Here is a 20,489-nt window from a genome sequence, read left to right as displayed (position 1 = left end):
ATTTTATTTTCTATTTATCTGTATTTAGGAATTGGCGATGACTCTTCATCGCCAATTCATCGAAAATTCATGATGAATTTTCATACTCGAAAATTCTACTCATTAAATTGATATGCCTATGCTTTATTATATTATAATATGTCTGTTTGTAAAAAGATTGTGATACTTGATATTTCGATGAAACACTATTTGTGATGAATAACTTCAGACTTCAGGAATTCTTTCATTGTAAACAGATTAAAACAGCTTTTATTCATATATTAACAAATATTTTTTATATTTTGGTTATTTTAAATATTCATGTGCTACAAATGTATTTTATTGACTAAAATGGACCAAATAAGTTTATTCATTTAAGAGTTTCATTTTGTTAGAAAACATTTTTATTAGAACATATATCAATTGTGTTTTTTAAAACCTGTGAAGGAATACATGCTGATCCTCGTCTTACCATGAATTGTTACTGATACAGTAACAGACAAAGGATCCCCAACCCCGTTATCAGCAACACATCGATAAAATCCGGCATCATCAGAACTTAATGCAGTAATAGATAAATGGTCTTTCTCTGTTGTAGAAATTTCGGTTCTTACAATATCTCGAAAATTTCTTGCATCTGAAGGAGAAAAATAATTAATAAATGAAATTAAATAACAAAGTTATTTGTTACAAAAATATGACAATGAGTGTTAATTATTATTAATAGCACATATTAGAAATAACTTTTCCGAGCATTTTTCGTTAGAGTATTTAGGAATTATAGTACTGTGTGTAGGTCTGTAATTATAAATGAGGAAAACATTAGTTTATACTGGTATCGTTGATACCAGTATAAACTAATGCACAACGACAACTTTTGTTTGAAAACACTTGGGCGTACGTCATTTGGGACATAAAGAACATTTATTATAGCTTTTCAACTAATAATTAATTTAGACAATATCATGTGAAGGTGTGACAAAGTCAAAATACCCGGTGTTTTTCACACAAACTGTTTTACCCCTGTGAAAGACAAATGCATGTAAAATCCGACTGCTGCGACAATTTCTACACGAGTTAAAATCAGAACTGCTAAGAGCAGAAACAAGAAGTTCAAGCCACATGAAATGAAGGTAGCCAAGTAACCTTAACAATTTAGTTTTCAGTGTACGGAGAGTTTCTGTGTTAAAACCTACAAGCTATGGGTCGGAATCCTACTGTGGTATGGATGTTTGAGAATATCACAAGAAATATTTTATACTTTCTTTTATGAAGGAAATACCAAAAAAACAGAATTTTAAGATTATTACATTAATATAATTAACGGCTGTTGTAGCCTGTTTTTGTTTAGGAGTGTCCCTTATTTTAAAACATTGGCTAACATAACTCCCCCCCCCCGGTTTATAAACAACCTTCAGCAGGAGCTTGGATTTAGAAGGCATCATTCAACCAAAAACAAGGTATGTACAAAGTTTTTTCCACATTTTTTATTTCTGCCATAATTGCCTTCTATACTCGCCCATAATGCCCTAAAATATATATATTTACCCCTTTTTTGAGTTATGTTAGCCAATATTTTAAAATAAGGGACACTCCTAAACAAAAACAGGCTACAATAGCCGTTAATTATATTAATAGTTTTTAAGAGGAGTAGCATGGGAATTTTCCCAGAAACTATACTTAGATTATTACATTTTTCATAATAATGCTAACATAATATGATGCCATTTTTGTGTGCTTTTTCTATATTTGTAACAGGGAAGTTTATTCATTACAAAATATACATTTATACTAAATGTAGAAACACAAGCCATTTCTTTTTTTTCCTTTTTTGGTCTATAAGAATGATTGTATGATTATTTCCTTCACTACTGTTTGCTATTCTTATAATTTATGTCATAGCTCTAGTCATATACTACAGTGTTTCCACATTTAATTCTTAAATTTGTTCAAATACTTAATTTAATTTTTATAAATTTTAAAATGTATACAAATATAAATTCTGTGGTTGCTAGGAAGAGAAGAATGGATTAAATTTGACAGAGATACCTTTTGCTTTCATCCAGATGATTTTGGGCAGGGGATTCCCTTCTGCCTTGCATTTGAGTTCCAGTGATGATCCTGCAAGATAACTCTCATTCTTCGGTACTGTGATCCACTTAGGAGGGACTGTAGAGAAATGAAAGTATTATTAATGTATTAAGATAACACACACACACACACACTGAATTTTTAAACTGATTTGTTTAAAAATATCCACTTCATTAGCTTATTTTATGAATTATGAAATATTTTCATATCGATATCTCCCTGTTTTTAATTTTAATTTATTAAATTCACTCTAACATGATGGGAATAGTTTTCGGTAAATCATTAGGCATATATTTACACACTGATGAATTTTCTGTTCTATATATGTTAAATTAATTCAATGATGACGCATTCAGTTTAAGGGGTTTCATTACCCCGGAGATTTTAAAAATATGGGTAGAAAATAAACGAAATAGTTATTTTAAAAATCTAAATATTAAATATCAACGAATCCATTCCCTAATAATGATTGAGACATAAATGTATCTCTTATTTAAATTAAGGGGATATTAAATCCCACATTGTTTTAAAACCGAATAGGAAACTCAAAGATTGGAATCAGAGAGTTTCAAGCCGAATATAGTAAACTATAAAATTATCGGTAGCATGATCTAATGCAAGTAGTCCTAGTACGTAGTACAAACTCGGGCAACTCGCAGCAAAGGTGGTGAAGTTCTGATCGCTATTCTTTGGTATTTTCCATAATGTAAAACATATTTCCTAGGAAATGCATGCTGTTATTACATTATGGTGGGAGGTCACTACCCAGACTGGTTTCAGCCTTTATTGAAGCTTCATCATTGAGTAGCTAGACCAAATTAATACCAAAGGGTATAGCGAAAAGAACTTATATATTCTGCTATACGAGTTGTCAAAAAGGTGCACCCATTAAGTTACTTAAATATAAAGAGCCAATAGGCTTCATTTATAACACCATACATTTCCTAGAAAATGTGTATTACATTATGGAAAATACCAAGAATAGCGATCAGAACTTTACCACCTTTGCTGCGAGTTGCCCGAGTTTGTACTACGTACTTGGACTACTTGCATTAGCTCACGATAGTAATCGCCGATACTTTTATAGTTTACTATATTCGGCATGAAACTCTCTGATTCCAATCTTTGAGTTTCTTATTCGGTTTTAAAACAATGTGGGATTTAATATCCCCTTTATTTAAATAATGTTTATATCGCCGAAATGAAGCCTATTGGCTCTTTATATTTAAGTAAAATAAATGTATCTTATTTTACAGAATAATTAAGCTATTGAATAAGATCTTCGTAATATTAAATTAATTAAATTAAAATTATTCCCAAATTAAATTTGGTACAGGCTGCTATCAATCTGGGCACTATAGATTGATAAAAACAGAAAAAAACTAGTAAGTTTAAAATTCTGCAAAGGTTGCCAATAACGTTTATACGTTGTTAACTAACCTATTGGTATTAACTTAATGAATATTAAACTAACAACTTGATGATATTAAGAGGGGAGGGAGCTCATACTGATAGCCTAACTATTGAATATCATAATGAAAAATAAAGTTTGTTTCAAAACTCAGACTTTTTTTTTTTTAATTTCAAACGACATATTCTTCTGTATCTCAATTAGAACAATGTTTTTAATTTACTGGAAAACTGAGCTTGTTATTTTCGAACGATCCAACAATAAAGTTATGTCTAGAATCACAAAATGAAAACATTTGTGAGTACAAATAGTCATACACTGAACATGTTTTGTGCAATCAGACATCGAGCTTTATTTATTTTTAAAATAACTAGTTTTGTCTTGCAATTAAATACTAATAGCATCATCTATGTTTCTGACATACGAGCAAATATCGTTTCTTTATTTGTATTGTCCTCTATCTTTCAATAAGGCATTCCGAGAAAGTCTAACATTTATTGAAATTGTTTGTTAAAGAGCAAAACTGAAGCTTCCGGATTCGAGTTTCATCATTAGGTAATTTAGGTAATCATTAGGTAATAATTACTTAAATGAATACCATCACAATAGATTGTTTAAAACGGTAATAATTATTTCATGAAGTACGATTTACAGTTTATATCTGTTTAGTTTCTAAACCAGTACACGCAATTCTCACACTCTGTGGTATTAATATTTAAACAGAAATTTATAACAACAAAGGCATCAAGCCAATATACTTACATTTAAGAAGCAGCTGTGCGGTGTAATAATCAGATCCGATTCTATTTGTGACCATGCAAGAATAGTTCCCTGAACTGTATGTTGTCAGAGGATCTATTACTAACATGGACACATCTTCGTATTTTCTGATTTGAACAGATGAACCTGTAGTCAAGTCATTTCCGTCTTTCTGCCATCTGAAATCTAGAGGAGGTTCCCCACGTAGAACTGTGCACGAAGCGCTCGCTTTATCACTTAAAGTTAAATCGTCGGGAAAGAAGAAGGGTTGTATCTTAGGAGCTCCTGCAAGAAAATTAAATAAAATTCAGCTAAATTTGCCTATATATTTCAAAACAGTTGATTTACGATTGATTTTATATCTCACATCGGTAACTCACCTTCTTTTCCATGTATCAGTACTGCCAGCGTTGAACAGACGACAACGGAGATCCACATTAGCAACCGATGAATTAACGAGACTATCCTAAGTAAGTCAAGACACTCATAACGTATTTGATGACAAACGGATTCCCATCGCTGTAATGACTCCAATGAACCTTTGGATGTAACAGTAACTATATCCCATTCTTTTTTTAGTAATATTATTTAAACCACGAGTTCCCCTCTGTGGTTACTAACGCAAATGGCGTATCGCTGTTACAGCGTTCTGTGCACTACGAGAACGCCACCAAGGAATGGTTTTCGGCACTAACTTTTAAGCACACAGATGTTATTATTTAATAATATTTAACAATGGAGTTTACAAGAAAGAAAATAATACAACGTATTAAAACATAAAATTAATATGTGGAAGTTGGAAAATTAGCAGCGTTTTAAAGATTATAGCCTATGTAAATGAATTCACAAACAAATAAAGTGGGTTAGGTTTTATTAGGGCGTCGAGTAAATATAACTCTTTCTATGATTTATTCTTGTCTATACAAGAAAGTGTAAAAACAAGAAATGTTGAGGAGGAAAAAAAACACACGAAAGAAACTTCGTTTCATATTCAAGTAGATCGAATGAATTGTATCATGTATACTGGATATTTTCCAATAGTTATTCATCTTACCATGTACTGTAATAGTGATAACATTACTGAGAAGCGATTCTACCCTATTGGTAGCTTCGCATTTATATTGTCCACTGTCAGACTCATCCGCTTCTGTAATTACCAGGACTCCGTCTGTTATCTTTCTTCGTGTATCGGTAGTAATAGGATGAAATTGTCCAACACCTAAAAAAAAATCACATTTGTTATGTGTAAGGTAGTACTGTCTCTCAAAATGTTAAAATTTCATAAAAATGATAATGATTTATACAGAGTTTACTATATAAAATCAAATAAAGAACCACTGGTTTAAATTAACCAGCATAATCGCTAATTATAATTCTATCATGAAGAAATAAATCAAGTATTATTTTAGTATCTTATTACCTGATCACTAGGTATTAATAATAGAAGGATGTATAGTTTATTGCATAAAATTAAATCAAGAACCACCGGTTTAAATTAACCAGCATAATCGCTAATTATAATTTTAATGTGAAGAAATAACTCACTAAAATACATAAAGTATCAGCAGGTTAATTTATTTTACAAACTTATCCCAGTTGTATATAACGTAGTATGCACTGATTCGTTTAAAAGTGTTATTAATTAATTATCAAATTATTTCTAATTAAATTCCACTTCATACGAAACAAATTCGAAAGATTTCAAAGATTTGCAGCATATTAGGGATTACTATTGTTATGTATCTGAAAAATTCAGAGTGCAGTTAAAAGAATATCAACATGAATATAATATGACGAATGAGATAGAATTGTAAACAAAAATGCTGTTTTCTGACATGAGGAGGAAAGAAAATCACTAAAGGATCGATCCTAATACCCATTCACAAAAAAAAAAAAGAGAGCAAAATGGACTGCAAAAATTATAGAACAATAGTTAAAACAAGTCATGTAGGAAAAGTACACATGATGATGATGATATTAACGGAAAGGATTAGGAAACTAATGGGAAAAAATCTGAAAGATGAGCAAACAGGATTTAGAAGGAGTCAGATGTACTCTGTACCAAATATCAATGTTAAGAATAAGTCTGGAGAAAGCTGAACATAAAAATAAAAATTTTTATACCTGCTTTGTTGAATTTCAGAAAGCATTTAACAGTATAGATCAGAAAGTGGCATGGACTTTACTAGAATCTTATGGAGTGGAAAGAAACTCGATATGTCCCAACAACAATGCGGCTGCTGTGAGAAATTGGAGAAATAGCAAGATATTTTCGGACAACAAGAGGTACGAGACAAGAAGACTCAATATCCCAATCACCTTTATCATGCTTTTAAAAAGAACAACGGATGTCATAATATAAGGGGAATTTCAATTCAAGGTACGAAAATAAATAATTTACGATTTGCAGATGGTATAGCTATTATTGAAGATAAAGAGGCTAGACAGCACCGCGCTGAAATTAAGTGATGAAGGGAAGAGATATGGGCTGATAATGAACATCGGAGGACAAAAACAATGATATTCGGAGAGAAGAGGATTAAAAAATAAATAAAGGTAAACGGACAAGAGATGGAAGAGGTTAGGAACTTCACATACTTAAGGAGCAACACGATGCGTGATTGAGACTGTAAAAAAAGAGATAAGATCTCGGATAACAAAAACTAAAGTACACCTGCAGGCAAAGGAAAAGATATGGAAAAGAAAATCAGTGAGTCTTCCCATAAAGCGGAGACTATTAGAAAGAAATAATTTAAACGAAACTAAAGGTTATTGGACATTCTACAAAATGGATAACAGTAGAAAGATCAAAACCTTGATACTTGGTACAACGGACAGTATAAATAGAAGAGGACGGCCAAGGCGAGAGTGGGTAGATGATGTGAAAGAGTAGTGCGAAAGTCTGCTAGATTTGAGTCACCTGGCAATGGACAGACAGACAGAGAGAGAGAGAGAGAGAGAGAGAAATGGCAAAGAATTGTGAAACAGAATTCACATCAGGTCACGAACTGAATGAAAGATCCTTTTATAATTGTGTCTCCTCATCCGGAACTATTTCTTCAAATTTATTAGCATAAAACTTTCCTGACTGATGCGTGCTTCAGCTGATGTTCAATTCATTATTAAAACATGTTACATATAATCCATTCACTTGAAGCTATGTTTACTAACAACGGAGTTTCGATTAGTATATGTTGTCAACGACCATTGCATAAAGATCTATGTATCTAAACATAGATTTTGATCCCTGTTATGAAGTTATTTTGAAGCAATGAATAATGTAGAAATACTGATAATTTATTTGGTCTTAGTAAAAATGTCAAAATTCGGAACGTATTTAAATATTGAACACAAAATAAATCTTCAAAATTCTGTTTAATGCGATAATAATCATGATATCTGTTTAGTATAGTATCGGAAAATGAACATAAAACTGCATTCCTAAGTCTGGATTACTGCAGCTAGTATCACATTATATTAATATTTTAAAAAAACACAGATGAACTGTTTTATAAGAAATATTAAAATCGAATATAAAACAATGCTGATACATTTCGCACAACACTAACAGATTCTCCACCTTTTTGTCACCTCGAATATATTCGGGTATTTTTTTTTCTCAAGTACATATACATACATGAGTTCCTCAAAGAACCACCGAAATCTGACGAGATATTTTACTACTCCAAATGCATCTATCCTGAGAATACACTGCTGCTTTAATTCACTAAATGCCAATTCTGTTTAGATCTGGTTCACTCAATCTTGTTCACCAAGAGAATGTCCTTCATTCTGACAACATGCAATCACTCATCCGACGCATATCCGATCATGATTCAAGAAGTCAAAGTATTTTATTCCAAAATACTCATTAAATACCATTGATAAAAAGCATCGCGTTTCTGATTATCACTCTTATTTAAATCCATGTCTTCTCAGCTCCATAACGCAAAACAAGAGAAACAGACTATTGTGGATTTAACTTTCGTTTTTATTGATATTCTGCTATCTTTCCAAACTGTCCATAAATTTTGAACACTCCTGAAGACATCCTAATCTTCCCTACTTCATTCCTCACTTCGCCAATGTCAGTTGTTACCTAGCTATGAAGCTAAATGGAGTGTGGGACTTACTCTATAACACATCTTTTAAGAAAGAGAAAGAGAACTCATACTTATCACCTGTTTTTCAATACGTCTGTGTAAGCATCAACAATTGCAGCAATAAAGGAGTTCGTTTCTCTCATATTATTATTTATGTATCGCCAGAAAAATCCAATACAGATGTTCTAAGATCCTTAGAACATATTAATCCAGAATTCGTCCCTCTGAGAATCTTATTCATCATAAAATCAATTATAGGACTAAAGAGAAAAGGCGACAGGACACACACGCATTACTCATACTCCAGTTATTTTAAAACCATTCAGTATATACATTCAGTATATACATTCAGTATATACATTCAGTATATACTACTTGATCAATTTTTAACACAAGCCTCACTGTTATTATATAAAGCAGTAATAAAAATGCTAATAAGTTTGTTAGGTAATCCATAAACTCTCACATTATTCCATAAATCAGCTGAATCAAAACTCTTTTTGAAACCAACGAAACACGTGATCACAGGTTTCTGAAATTTGCAACATTTTTCAAGGATTTGTCTTAGTGAAAATGTTTGATCAATGCAGCTCTTTCCTTTCAGAATCCACCCTGCTCATCTCGGAGTTGCTTGTCAACCTGTCCTGTATTTGTTGAATATAATAATGAAGAGAATCGTACCTGGAGTAGACAACAAGCTGAATCCCATATCATTCTCATATACTGTGCAATTTACTTTCTTAAAAATGGGGCACCTCTTCGATGGTATCTCCACCTTGTTGTGGTGAGGAGCTTAAAATTACGAATGACCCCTGAGAGCTATTCGGCAATAGCACTGCTACCGGTAGAACCGTCCTAACCGCACAGGTCAAGGGAGAGGTGCCAGACTAAGAGAGAGATGCCTCGGTCCTCCTGGGTAGGGGTCGAGCAAGAGGCTGGTAACCTCTTCTTGTAAAAAAGAAAAAAAAAACAGATGCACTCCGAAGCATTCCAAAAAAAAAGCAGGACGGACTTTCTGGAAACGATAACAGCAAGAAAATGGACAGACGATTTTATTAACGGAATAATAGTAACTATGGGACTGAAATTTGAAAGAGGCTAACTAACAGTAATATAACAATATTCTCCAGAAAAAGGAAAAATAGAAGAAAGTAAAATATTTTACAATGACTTGGAAAATCAGATGAAACACTGTAATAAAATGATTATTTAATAATTGCAGGAGACGTTAATGCTAGAGTAGCGAATCGAAGTATACCACAGGTTAGACATGGCAAACAACATTTAAATCAAAATGAAAACAAATTGAGAGATTTCTCATTATATTATGAATTAAAAACCACAAAATAATATATATAGGATTTACGAATCTCATTAAAGAAAACTAAAATTACGGCATTAAAAATATTCCTTATAAACAAAAATAGTAATTGGAAACCAAACTCTAGAACAAGTAACACATTTTCAATATTTAGGATGGGGCGTATCACTTGATATAGACAATAAGTTACACTGTTTTCAAGCAATTTGTGTCATTATAAAACTAACCACAACAAGGAAAAAGGAAAAACAAGGAAGGAAACACAATTAAAATTTTAAAAAGTGATGGTAATACCAACAAACAATTCTGTATGGGTGAGAAAATTGGATATATAGAAAAAAAAAGATGAAAGTATAATGCAATTAGCTGAAATTAAATTTCTTAACGCAGTTAAATAATGTACACGAATAAATGATAAAATATAAGAACACCGAAACAAGCTTTTATCCTATTTTTTGAAAGTAGAAGAAGAAAATGGGCACTGTTTTTACTTCAAATGAGGTCGATTGGAACTTGACCACTTTAACAGAAATGTTCAAGTTCTCAGTTCAGCCAACTCACTATGCTCTCCGTACTTCCTTTTGCGAAGCTCTAATTTACTGATGGCCAATCTAACCTGAGATAGTGTTATGGAAATGATATCAAATAGTGAAACTAATCTATTCATTCAGGATAACCGGATCATAAGACTGAATGTTGCAGTTTCAAAGATTATTAACATAATCCGTCCATCTTGCCATGATGGAATCTTGGGTTCAATTGTGTTCTTATCTTTATATTTTAATGACTTCACTCCCTTCTACATATTTCTGAATATCTTATTAATAACTTAATATAATTATTTGTGATTATTCTCTCTTAGTCCTCGCGGTTAGCTTACTGGTTACGCGCTTCGCAACCATATGCCTGGGGAAGGAGTGTCCTAGGCTCGATTCCCGTCGGTAACGTGAGGAGCTGAAGGATCTTCCTCAGCCATAGCTAAGTTAGCCGATCTTCGGCGTGGGCAGCAAGGTTTTTTCCCCAGTTTATCGTGGGGTTTTTCCTCCCGCAAAACAGGAGGAAACCGTGAACACAAGCGTCGACAGACATGGGATACGACAGGGAATAAGGATACGGAAGCTTAAATGGTAAAATGTGTAGGTCTGCGATGACGATTCTCTTTACTGCATTCTATGCCATGTTAAACCAGTGGTTTTTATATTTTTTCGACTGTGCTTTTACTTGTTTATTAATTTCCCTATACCTTAGTCTATTCTTATTATTTGAATGCAGCTCCAACCTCTTCTTACATTCTCGTTTATCAATTAACTGCATTACCTCACTGCTCAAATAATTATGATTTTGCTTTGCTTCTCTCTAACCCTAAAACAGATCGAATAGTTTCATGCACAACCTTGCTAAAACCAGGTCTCACACACTTTCTACAGTGTATATCAAAACACAATTCAAACACATTTTACAACTCATCCTAATTAATTAGGATGAGTAAATTCTAGCAGTATCAGCTCAATGCGTTATTGTTAAAAGAAACACGGGGGTTAGGTTTGGACTACATTTTCAAATCTTCGATTGCAATATGCTCTTAACAAGATAGTGGTCAGGTTCTATCTCTGTTCCTCTGTCTGTCTTAGTGTTCAGCATAGAATTTGTCCTTTCTTCTTTTAATTAGAACATACAATAATATTATTTCAATTATAGAGATATTATAATGTAGAAAACTGTTCAGAAAAACAAAAGCGTCAGTGCAAGCACCTTCGTAGTGTAATCAAGATTATTATTATTATTATTATTATCTGAGACCTCCAGGGAGTCAAGGACTCATCGAGAGAGGCTGTAAATTACCCAACCCAGCGATCACACCTTCCCTTAAATTCATTTACACTAGTGCACTCACTCCCCCTAAGGGAAAATTATTCCACTCACTCACTCACTGCTCTCTGAGAGAAAAACCTAGCTCTTACCCCTTTCTTGACTGAGAACAACCTTAACTTCCATGGATGCCCCCCCCCTGTTCTCTCCCCGCCTTCCATATAACGAAAAATTTCATCATTTGAAATGCTATAATACCAAAATCAAATATAATCAAAAGTTTATAGACCTCTCTAATATCACCCCTCTTTCTCCTGTTAACCAGAATATGTAATCCACATACTCGCAATCTGTCCTCATAATCTAAATCCCATAATCCGGATATAATCTTTGTAACTCTCCTTTGCACCCTTTCCACAGCTTCTTTATCCCCTTGAAACCTGGGAGACTAAACCTGCGCACAGTAATCCAAGTGTGGTCTTATCAAAGCTTTATAAAGAGGCAAAATTACTTCCTTATCTTTACATGTCAAGGTTCGCTTCAACATAGCAATTATCCTCTGAGCTGTATTTGCAACTTTTGCTATGTGACCTTTGAACTTTAAATTCTTATCCACCAATACACCAAGATCCCTTGCCTCCTCAGTTTCTTGTAGAATAACTCCGCTAATATAATATGCCGCTGGAACTCTAATCACGCCAAAGTGCATAACTTTCCACTTACTAACATTAAACTGGCAGCCATTTTCGTTTGTCCAGATTTCCAGTCTATTCAAATCATTTTGTAATTGCCAAATATCAGTAGCATCCCTGATTGCCCTGCCTATCTTAGCATCATCAGCAAACAATTGGAAATCTGATGATAGACCCTGATTGAAGTCATTAATGTATAGATTGAACAGTAATGGCCCAAGGACTGAACCCTGAGGTACACCACTGGTTACATTAAATCTGGTAGATCCACACCCACTGTATAATACCACTTTTTGATATCTGTCTGTTAACCATCCCCTGATCCAAGTCAATAAATTATGTTCCAATCCCATTTTCTCCAGTTTACGCAACAACCTATCGTGTGGTATCCTATCAAATGCCTTAGAAAAATCCAACATTATCATAGTGTATCCATTTCCTTTATTCAACTCGGCCGTAATATTGTTATAAAATATGAGCAAATTGCTAAAACATGACCTTCCTTTAGTTAGTACTCTGTATTCTGTACTCTGCAGGGAACAGCATGGGTTTCATGCTGTTCCCTGCAGAGTACAGAATGATTGTGTACCGATTTCTGTATGCGAGTTCTTACCAACTTCTCTAAAATCTTCACTACCACACTAGAGATACTAATAGGTCGGTAGTTAGACACATCCGTTTTTGCACCACCCTTGTGCAATGGAACTATATTACATTCCTTCCATTCCCGTGGTATTATTCCTGAACTGAGACTCAAGTTATACAAATGTGTGAAAGGCCTAGCCAATTCAGCTGAACATTAGATTAACAAACGGGCAGATATTCTATCTGTCCCTATTGACAAATTCTTATCCAGGTTATGCAAAAGTTCTTCAACCTCGTTTTCATAAACCTCTAACTCTTCATCCAACGTAGCAGTAGCACCATACACTATGTTACATGCACCTGGTTGATATATCTTAGCAAAGTGAGCACTGATTAACTGAGCAATCTCCTTAACTTCCGACACTCGTGTACCATCTGCATTCAATAAAGTTATTCTTCCACATTCATTCTTTCTTTTGCTTGCAGCATAACGATAAAATTCTTCTGAATTGCCTTTAGATTGCATGGCCAATTTCTTTTTATTTCCGTTTTAGCTTTTCTCACAATACTCGTTACTTTTCTGGCCTGAGTTTTATATATTTTATAACTACTCTCACTCTAATTGTAATGACACTCTTTCCACATCATTTTCTTCTTGTGGATTTCTAGCTTAATAACGCTGCACATCCATTTCACACCCAACCTATTTACTCTTCGAACACTAGGGATACATTCAGATACCGCCTTATTCAAGCAGTTTTTCAAATATTCATTGCATTGCTGACATTTTTTCCATTCAGTAACTGATACCATGGGACCAAAGATAATATTCTTCTAAGTTGATCATAATTTCCAGCTTTGTAATTTAGCATGTAGCCTGACCTAAGACAGAACAGCATGATCACTGTCACCAATTAGTGCTAAAATAGCTATATTCTTGACAGAGATCCCTTCTGAAGCTATGAGCAAATCGAACACTCTTTAACTTCGAGTTCCTTCTTTCACATGCTGATTGAGAAAGTTATCCCGCAACAATTCAATAAACTCATGTTCTTTCTGATCATGAGATTTCTCTTCTACCCAATCAATGTTTGGAAAATTAAAGTCACCCATAATGATCATTCGCTTGGTACCCATAAGGCTAAATTGGCGATGCATTCTTCGTCCCCTACAAATGAGCTGCCAGGTCTGTAGCAACATCCACCATATATTTCATTCTGTTAACCTCCACTTCACACCAAATAGACTCAAACTCATCGCTACACGGAACATTGTTCCCCTCATTGCTTTCTTGTATTTCTACCCTAACTGGACTTAAGTCATCTGATATCATTAGTAGCAATCCTCCTCCTCTCCTATCTCTTCTGTCATTCCTAAAAATAGTATATCCGTTACACTCGATCCCACTTACCATATCTGATTCTGATAGCCAGGTTTCACTAATGCCAACAATCTTAGGCCACATCGTATTCAATAAAGCAACAAGCTCAACCCCTTTGATTCTAATGCTCCTGGCATTTGTGTATAAAACTATAACAAAGAGATATTCATCATTCAGTGTAACAGACCCTGGAAAAACATTCTAGGATGCTAGGGATCTTTTTTTACAGTTTTACAAATTAAAGTAAAATAGCTGATCTTATAAGGTGGTGACAGTGTTCTTACCGTAAACCTTTTTTTATCTTGTAAATCAGACAAATCTCGAGAAATAACATACGAAGTGAACCACTGAAAGATCAACTACAGCTGTCCTAACAGCCGTAGTTGCTTCGCCTATAATTATAATCAAATCAAGTCCAACCAGTCAGTTAAGAAAAGAAGAAAAAAAGCGGCAGGTCAGCTGAACATAATTTAGTATGCGAAGTCGAACATTAGGAAGCGGTGAAAGTAGATTATAAAAAGGCCAAAATATATGAATGCGGTAAATTTCTCGACAACAGTTAGGCAAACAAATTCAAACTAATTTTTGACATGACTCAAATATACAATTATGCAATAACATCAATTATGCAATTAAAAGAGATCTAAGATTGAAACAGATTGACATTTGATATACTAATGTGAGTAATCAGTTTATGTACACAATGTTAAAAACAGTGACAACATCAAGAAAAATATAATCGTACAGCTACTGACCCGCATAGGGTGATCTGATCCTTCAGAGTATACGTTCGTTTCTCTAAATACAAATGTTTACAGCCAGTGGCAGGGAATTGAGGATGCATGTATCGATTAGTATATTTGAATAACTAGGATGATTCAACTTTAATTATTACTTTCCATTCCAAAAATGGGAAGACAACAGAAAAAAATAACTTGAAATATTGCTTACCATTTTCTTTAAACCATGTAATGGAGGGTTTAGGAAATCCATCAACCTTACAGCTTACATTAATTTCTGTCCCAATAAACACTTCTGTGTCTACTGGTTGTTCTTTCCACTTCGGTGGAGCTAAAGGTAAAAGAAATGGCCATAATTAATAACAGACAAAATAACTTCTATGGTACGATGCATCCGTAAACAAAACGTTAGAACACGCATTAAAGTTCGACTTTTGTCATATCTTAATCACATGAAATCCTTTCGAAAAGCAAATAGTAGTTCTCTGTTTATTAGCTCGTAATTATAATATTATCTTTCGCAATACGGAATTTACATACTTTTTAAGCAATTTACTATTTAGCTATTATTGTATTATTCCCTATCTTGTGATATGATTAAGATTATTTAAGATTATTTGATGAAGCCATCATTAAAAAAAAAAGATAATCTTGCAGGTACTGACTCGCATGTGATAAACAATTCTGAAGAAGATTACTTAATGAAGCCAATCAAAAAACGAATCTAGTGATTCTAACACGACATTCTTATTTTTATTATAAATTGACAAAAGATTATGAAGCTTTATATGAAAAATAAGTAAACTGAAATTTTTGACATTTATATATCAAAACATCGCACTTCGTAATATATTGTAATCGATGTTATTGTTAAGAGGAATAATTTAAAGGTCTGCTTGGCCAAGTTGATATAGCGTATCCGCTCTCAAATCAACAGACTGTAGGCTCGAATCCCACCCACCATGGATGGATGGATGTCTTTAGGTGGGGGGGATGAATTTTATAAGCGGATGAGACCACCACGTTTCTCATTGGTAACCTGAAATGGCTTATTTTATAAAAGTTCGTGGTCTAGACAAGTTTTCTTGAACGGAATTCACACCACAAAATTCAGAGAAAATTGAGATTGGAAACACTTTTAAACGAAAACAACTTAGCCTGTTGGAATAAATATTCATACTAACTAATGGAAGGAATGCTTAGCATTAGTAAATGACAATGAGCCAAAATTATTGGCATTATTAGCACCTTATTGATTAACAGAAGCGGATATCGTCACAGGGATAGAATGCAATGAGTAGACTGCACTCAGGGAAGAATAAGAGATGGGAAGTATTACTTATGATTACAGTCAACTAGAGTAGAGAATGGAAATGGCTGTGATGGTGTGAGCAATTCATCCAAAGGTTTGAATTTTGGCGCAGAGTAAAATTTCGCGGGATAAAATGTATAGTTGTATGCTGCTATAGTCCAGGATTGAGAACTCGGAACGGCACACTCAGTCAAATTAACCTTGTGTATAAAGAAAGAACTAATTATGGGTGATTTTAATTATGGAGATATAGACCGGAGGGAGAAGAACGCATGTAAGAGAAGGGAAAGAGAATTTATGGAATAACTGAGGGATAACCTCATTGGACAGGACTAATGGAAGGAATTCGTAGTGCCAGAATATTAGATCTGGTAATGACATCCGAGAAGCTTAATGCATTTTAGGTTGAGCGCATTGCAGGTGAGTATTATGTTAATAAGAATTTCTTACAAGTGAAGTTAAAGACTTGAAGATAACAGTGGATAGTAAGTTCAGAGGCCTATTGCTAAGGTGGTTAAGACATCACATCGGATAACTGCAATGTTGCAAAGAACACTAACTTGTAGGGAAGTTATTTTCCCACTATTACATGCTGCGATAAGACAGTGGAAAAGGTCCAGCACTGACTAACCAAATCATATCTGGCTTGTGCAACCTTGCATATGAAGTCAGACTGAAGGAGTCCGGTCTTCAAAGTTTGAAAGATAGAAGGAGAGGAGATATCACATCTCGACAGAAAGATACAAATTAATAAGAGATTCTCATGAGGGTAGTGAGATGGAATAAGTTGCCAGTGGGCATTGTGATACTTCACCAGTGAATGGTATTTAATTCGGAGGTATTTATAAATAATAATAATAATAATAATGTTTTTAACTATTATAACGTACGCAAATAAGATATAAACATTAATACAGGTCTATGAGTGTCACACTGATTTGCACTACTTCTAGAATAACTATTTTAAAAAATATTCCCAGCAGAGAGAAATATCTAAACATGATTATCATATTTACAATCCTCTATATATTTACGGTGTTGTATTAGCATCATTATTATTACTGCTACCACTACTAACAGCACGCCAAATATGACTTATGACTTCCACCACTACCTTTTTTTAATTGTTCGAATAGTAATTTAGGATTCGAATTTAAGGATAAATATATAGCAGTAAAATTTTGCATATTACCTTTGACGTATAATGAAGCAGTATAAGTGTCTTTTCCTTTATCGTTACTTGCTACACAACTGTAATTGCCTGCATTTTCTTGAGATATAGTATCCATATTAACCATGGAAAAATCTTTATACACTTTAACTTCTGTGGTAGGAGAATTTACGACTTCCTTCCCATCCTTAAGCCACTTGAATGTGATAGGTAAGTCTCCACTGTTTATTACGCAGGATACCTTCGTTTTCTCCCCAATATTAAGACTATCAGGGAAGAAAAATGGTTGTATTTTTGGTTTTCCTGCAACAGACACAATCATATAAAAATTCGGTCTACAAAGAGTTGATAAGTCTAGAAAGGTCTCAACTAAGTTCTAAAAGGTTGGTTAATAACAAAGGTATATTACAAATGATTTTACTGCTTGAAACACTTATTACAAAACTCAAAAAAGACCTATAAAAAGTGAAATTGTACCACAAAGACGAACTGCAAAAATTTCTAACTCAGTTGCAAGAGTACATAACTCCAAACATAGCACTGCTACGTATAAGAACAATGGTAACGGTACCAACTCACTAGTATGGCATATGAATTGCTGATATTTATTAACAGAGCAGTGAAATGTTGAAAAATGCAAAATTTAAATCCAGTTATAGTTAAGTTTATCACTTTCAACTAAAACATCTTTTGAAAGTTGTATATATAATACACGCTGAAACTACAAGTGCGTATATTTTATGCTGATTATTCTTTTATAACTGAAATTAGCTTTATTTCGTTTTCTGAGAAGAACAAAATGCTTATTTTTTAAAACACATGGAGTATAAGTGTAATTTCAAAATGAGTCTTGCAATTCCTTGCACGACTTTTGCTTTGCATAAGAACTTGATTGCAGTCATATCCACACAAAACAGCTTCACCATGTTAAATATTCCAATGGCTTTTCCAACAACGAGTAGACAACACTCGTTTTGGCAATGGTCATCTTCTTTTATCATCACTGATTCAGTGAAATGCAGTTAACTAAATGAAAGCTATGTTTTTGATCGTCTGCGCAGATAACTGATATTTATCTGCGCAGAAGCTCGAATCAGTGCAGAAATTGCTGATGAAAGGCATAGAAAAAAATTCTCTAGTCGGTGACTAGAATCAAATCTGCAAGGCCTTTCTTCTGAAGACTTTGCTTCATGGACGTTGCCAAGTGACCACGCAGACACCCTAGCTGCTATTAAATGATTTAATTATATAATTTTTAACTGAGGAAATGCATATTAAATCATTTGAGTTCTATGATTATGTATGGATTTCATTACAAACACAAAAGTGCATCACAAAATAGAATTTTCAATTCTGCACTTAAAGCAAAAGATGGATATATTCGGAGAACAGTATAGAATCTCGAATGGAATATGTTGTGCTATTTATTCCAGAATGAGGTCTGAATTAACTAATAGGAATTGCTTTCCTGTTACTTACTTTCCTTTCGTACTTTTTGTTTTTATTATGAACATACATGTATCAAAAGAAGAAAGCATTATTAAATTTTAACTACATAAGATCTGATAAGCATCAATCAATATTTCTAAGGATAATACTAGATAGACCGACTTCGTAGCTTTAGAGATTTGGGTCTTGGATTTTCAGTGACATTATGCGACAGTGCTCATTTGAACATGGTGCAAAGATTTTATGTAATACGTTTAGTTTCTTTGTTTTATAATACATGTTACAAATAGTAAGGATCATTTGTAATAACTTTGCACAATAAAATATTAAATAGGACCTACATTAGATGCAGTTAACTGATGCATAAAATAAGATGTCTAAACAAACAGAAATAAATAAAAAACACGAAAATATATCAAGAACTGGGAATAATGCTAATATTTCAATGTGTGCACTAATTTTAAAGTGTATATTTAAATTAAAAAAAATTTAACTTCTGTGCTCCTTTTACTCCCATTTGCTTGCATCTATCTGATTTAACAACAAAAAAAAAAAACGAACTGCACTATTTTTAGTTTGAATTTTATAAAAATTGCCCACCTCAAGTAGAGTTCTGTTTTGTTCTGCTTTTTTCCATACTATGGTTGGAAGAAATGCAATAACACAAAATAGAATTTTCTCATTTTATACAGAAATCGTAAAAAAAAGAAAAAGAAACGTGTAGGAATTAATCTTAGGTAACCTAATTAAATAGGCAAACACAATATTCTTTATTCCCTTAGCATATGTACCAAACCAATGAATATTATCCAATAAGTGTTATAAAAATTATTCTGCAATATCTGAATTTTTTTAAGCTATGGATCAAGTGACGCATTGAGTCTACATCTATTTGCAACTCATAATATTAATGCACTCTTTGGCTCTTTTAAAATAAAAAAAGGATAATTTTGTCCTGTTCGTATGAGATACATTGAAAATTGAAAAAAAAAACTGTATTACTTATATTGAATTCTCGGAATATTATTAGCATGCAGAAATTAGCTATACATCGTGACATATTTTAAATTCAGATAAATGGCTGCTATATTACAGGTGAAGGAAATATAGGACCAAAATAGCACTTGGCCTAATTGCTCTAAAAGCTATTGAAAAATAATTTCAAATAAAAATACATGCGGATGGCAATAACTCAAAGGAGTATAAAGTATTGGGATGCGTATGTTTATTTTAAGATTTAAAAAAAAATGCACATGGTATTAAGGTAACGTAACTATCAGATGGCTTTATAACATAAGCGGATAAGGAATGACAGTCGGCAGTATATTATTACTAGAATTAACTTAAAAATTAATGCCTCTGCACTCCAAATAACACAAAATGTCATTAATGAGAAATTTAATATGAGAAATTTAAGCGATCGTTATTTCTGATATATTTCTTACATCTGCTGACACTTATACTCAATTTGGAATTCAGTTAATAACAATATTAAAAATAATAAAAAAAAAAAATGCAAACTCACCTTCTTGAGCCGTGCATCCAATCCACAAGAGAATCACAAACCACAGGAGTTTACCAATCCAGAACAATCTCGTATGCATTTTATTCTTCAATGCTGTTCACTAAGAAAGTCCCGTTGAGTAACCAATGCATGACACAAAATATATCACCAAATTATCCTAA

General features: G+C 33.2%; 1 protein-coding gene across 1 annotated transcript in view; it reads right to left on the bottom strand.

Moving 5' to 3' along the window:
• LOC150094708 (hemicentin-1-like) overlaps positions 1-20,489 on the bottom strand; it is a 176,794-nt gene that overhangs the window by 86,212 nt on the left and 70,093 nt on the right. The window contains exons 22-27 of the mRNA XM_090411641.1: positions 17,376-17,657; positions 15,083-15,202; positions 5,295-5,459; positions 4,244-4,525; positions 2,029-2,148; positions 452-616 (exon numbers count right to left, since the gene is read on the bottom strand). Coding sequence (XP_090267767.1) covers positions 452-616; positions 2,029-2,148; positions 4,244-4,525; positions 5,295-5,459; positions 15,083-15,202; positions 17,376-17,657 — 1,134 coding nt within the window. The remainder of the gene's footprint in view (positions 1-451; positions 617-2,028; positions 2,149-4,243; positions 4,526-5,294; positions 5,460-15,082; positions 15,203-17,375; positions 17,658-20,489) is intronic.

Source organism: Typopeltis vanoorti, chromosome 21, assembly GCF_054136105.1.
Source record: "Typopeltis vanoorti isolate ZY-2024b chromosome 21, IOZ_Tvanoo_1.0, whole genome shotgun sequence".
Taxonomy (NCBI): Eukaryota; Metazoa; Arthropoda; class Arachnida; order Uropygi; family Thelyphonidae; genus Typopeltis; species Typopeltis vanoorti.
Note: the sequence above shows the minus strand (reverse complement) of the source record. Positions and strands in the feature narration are given on the sequence as shown.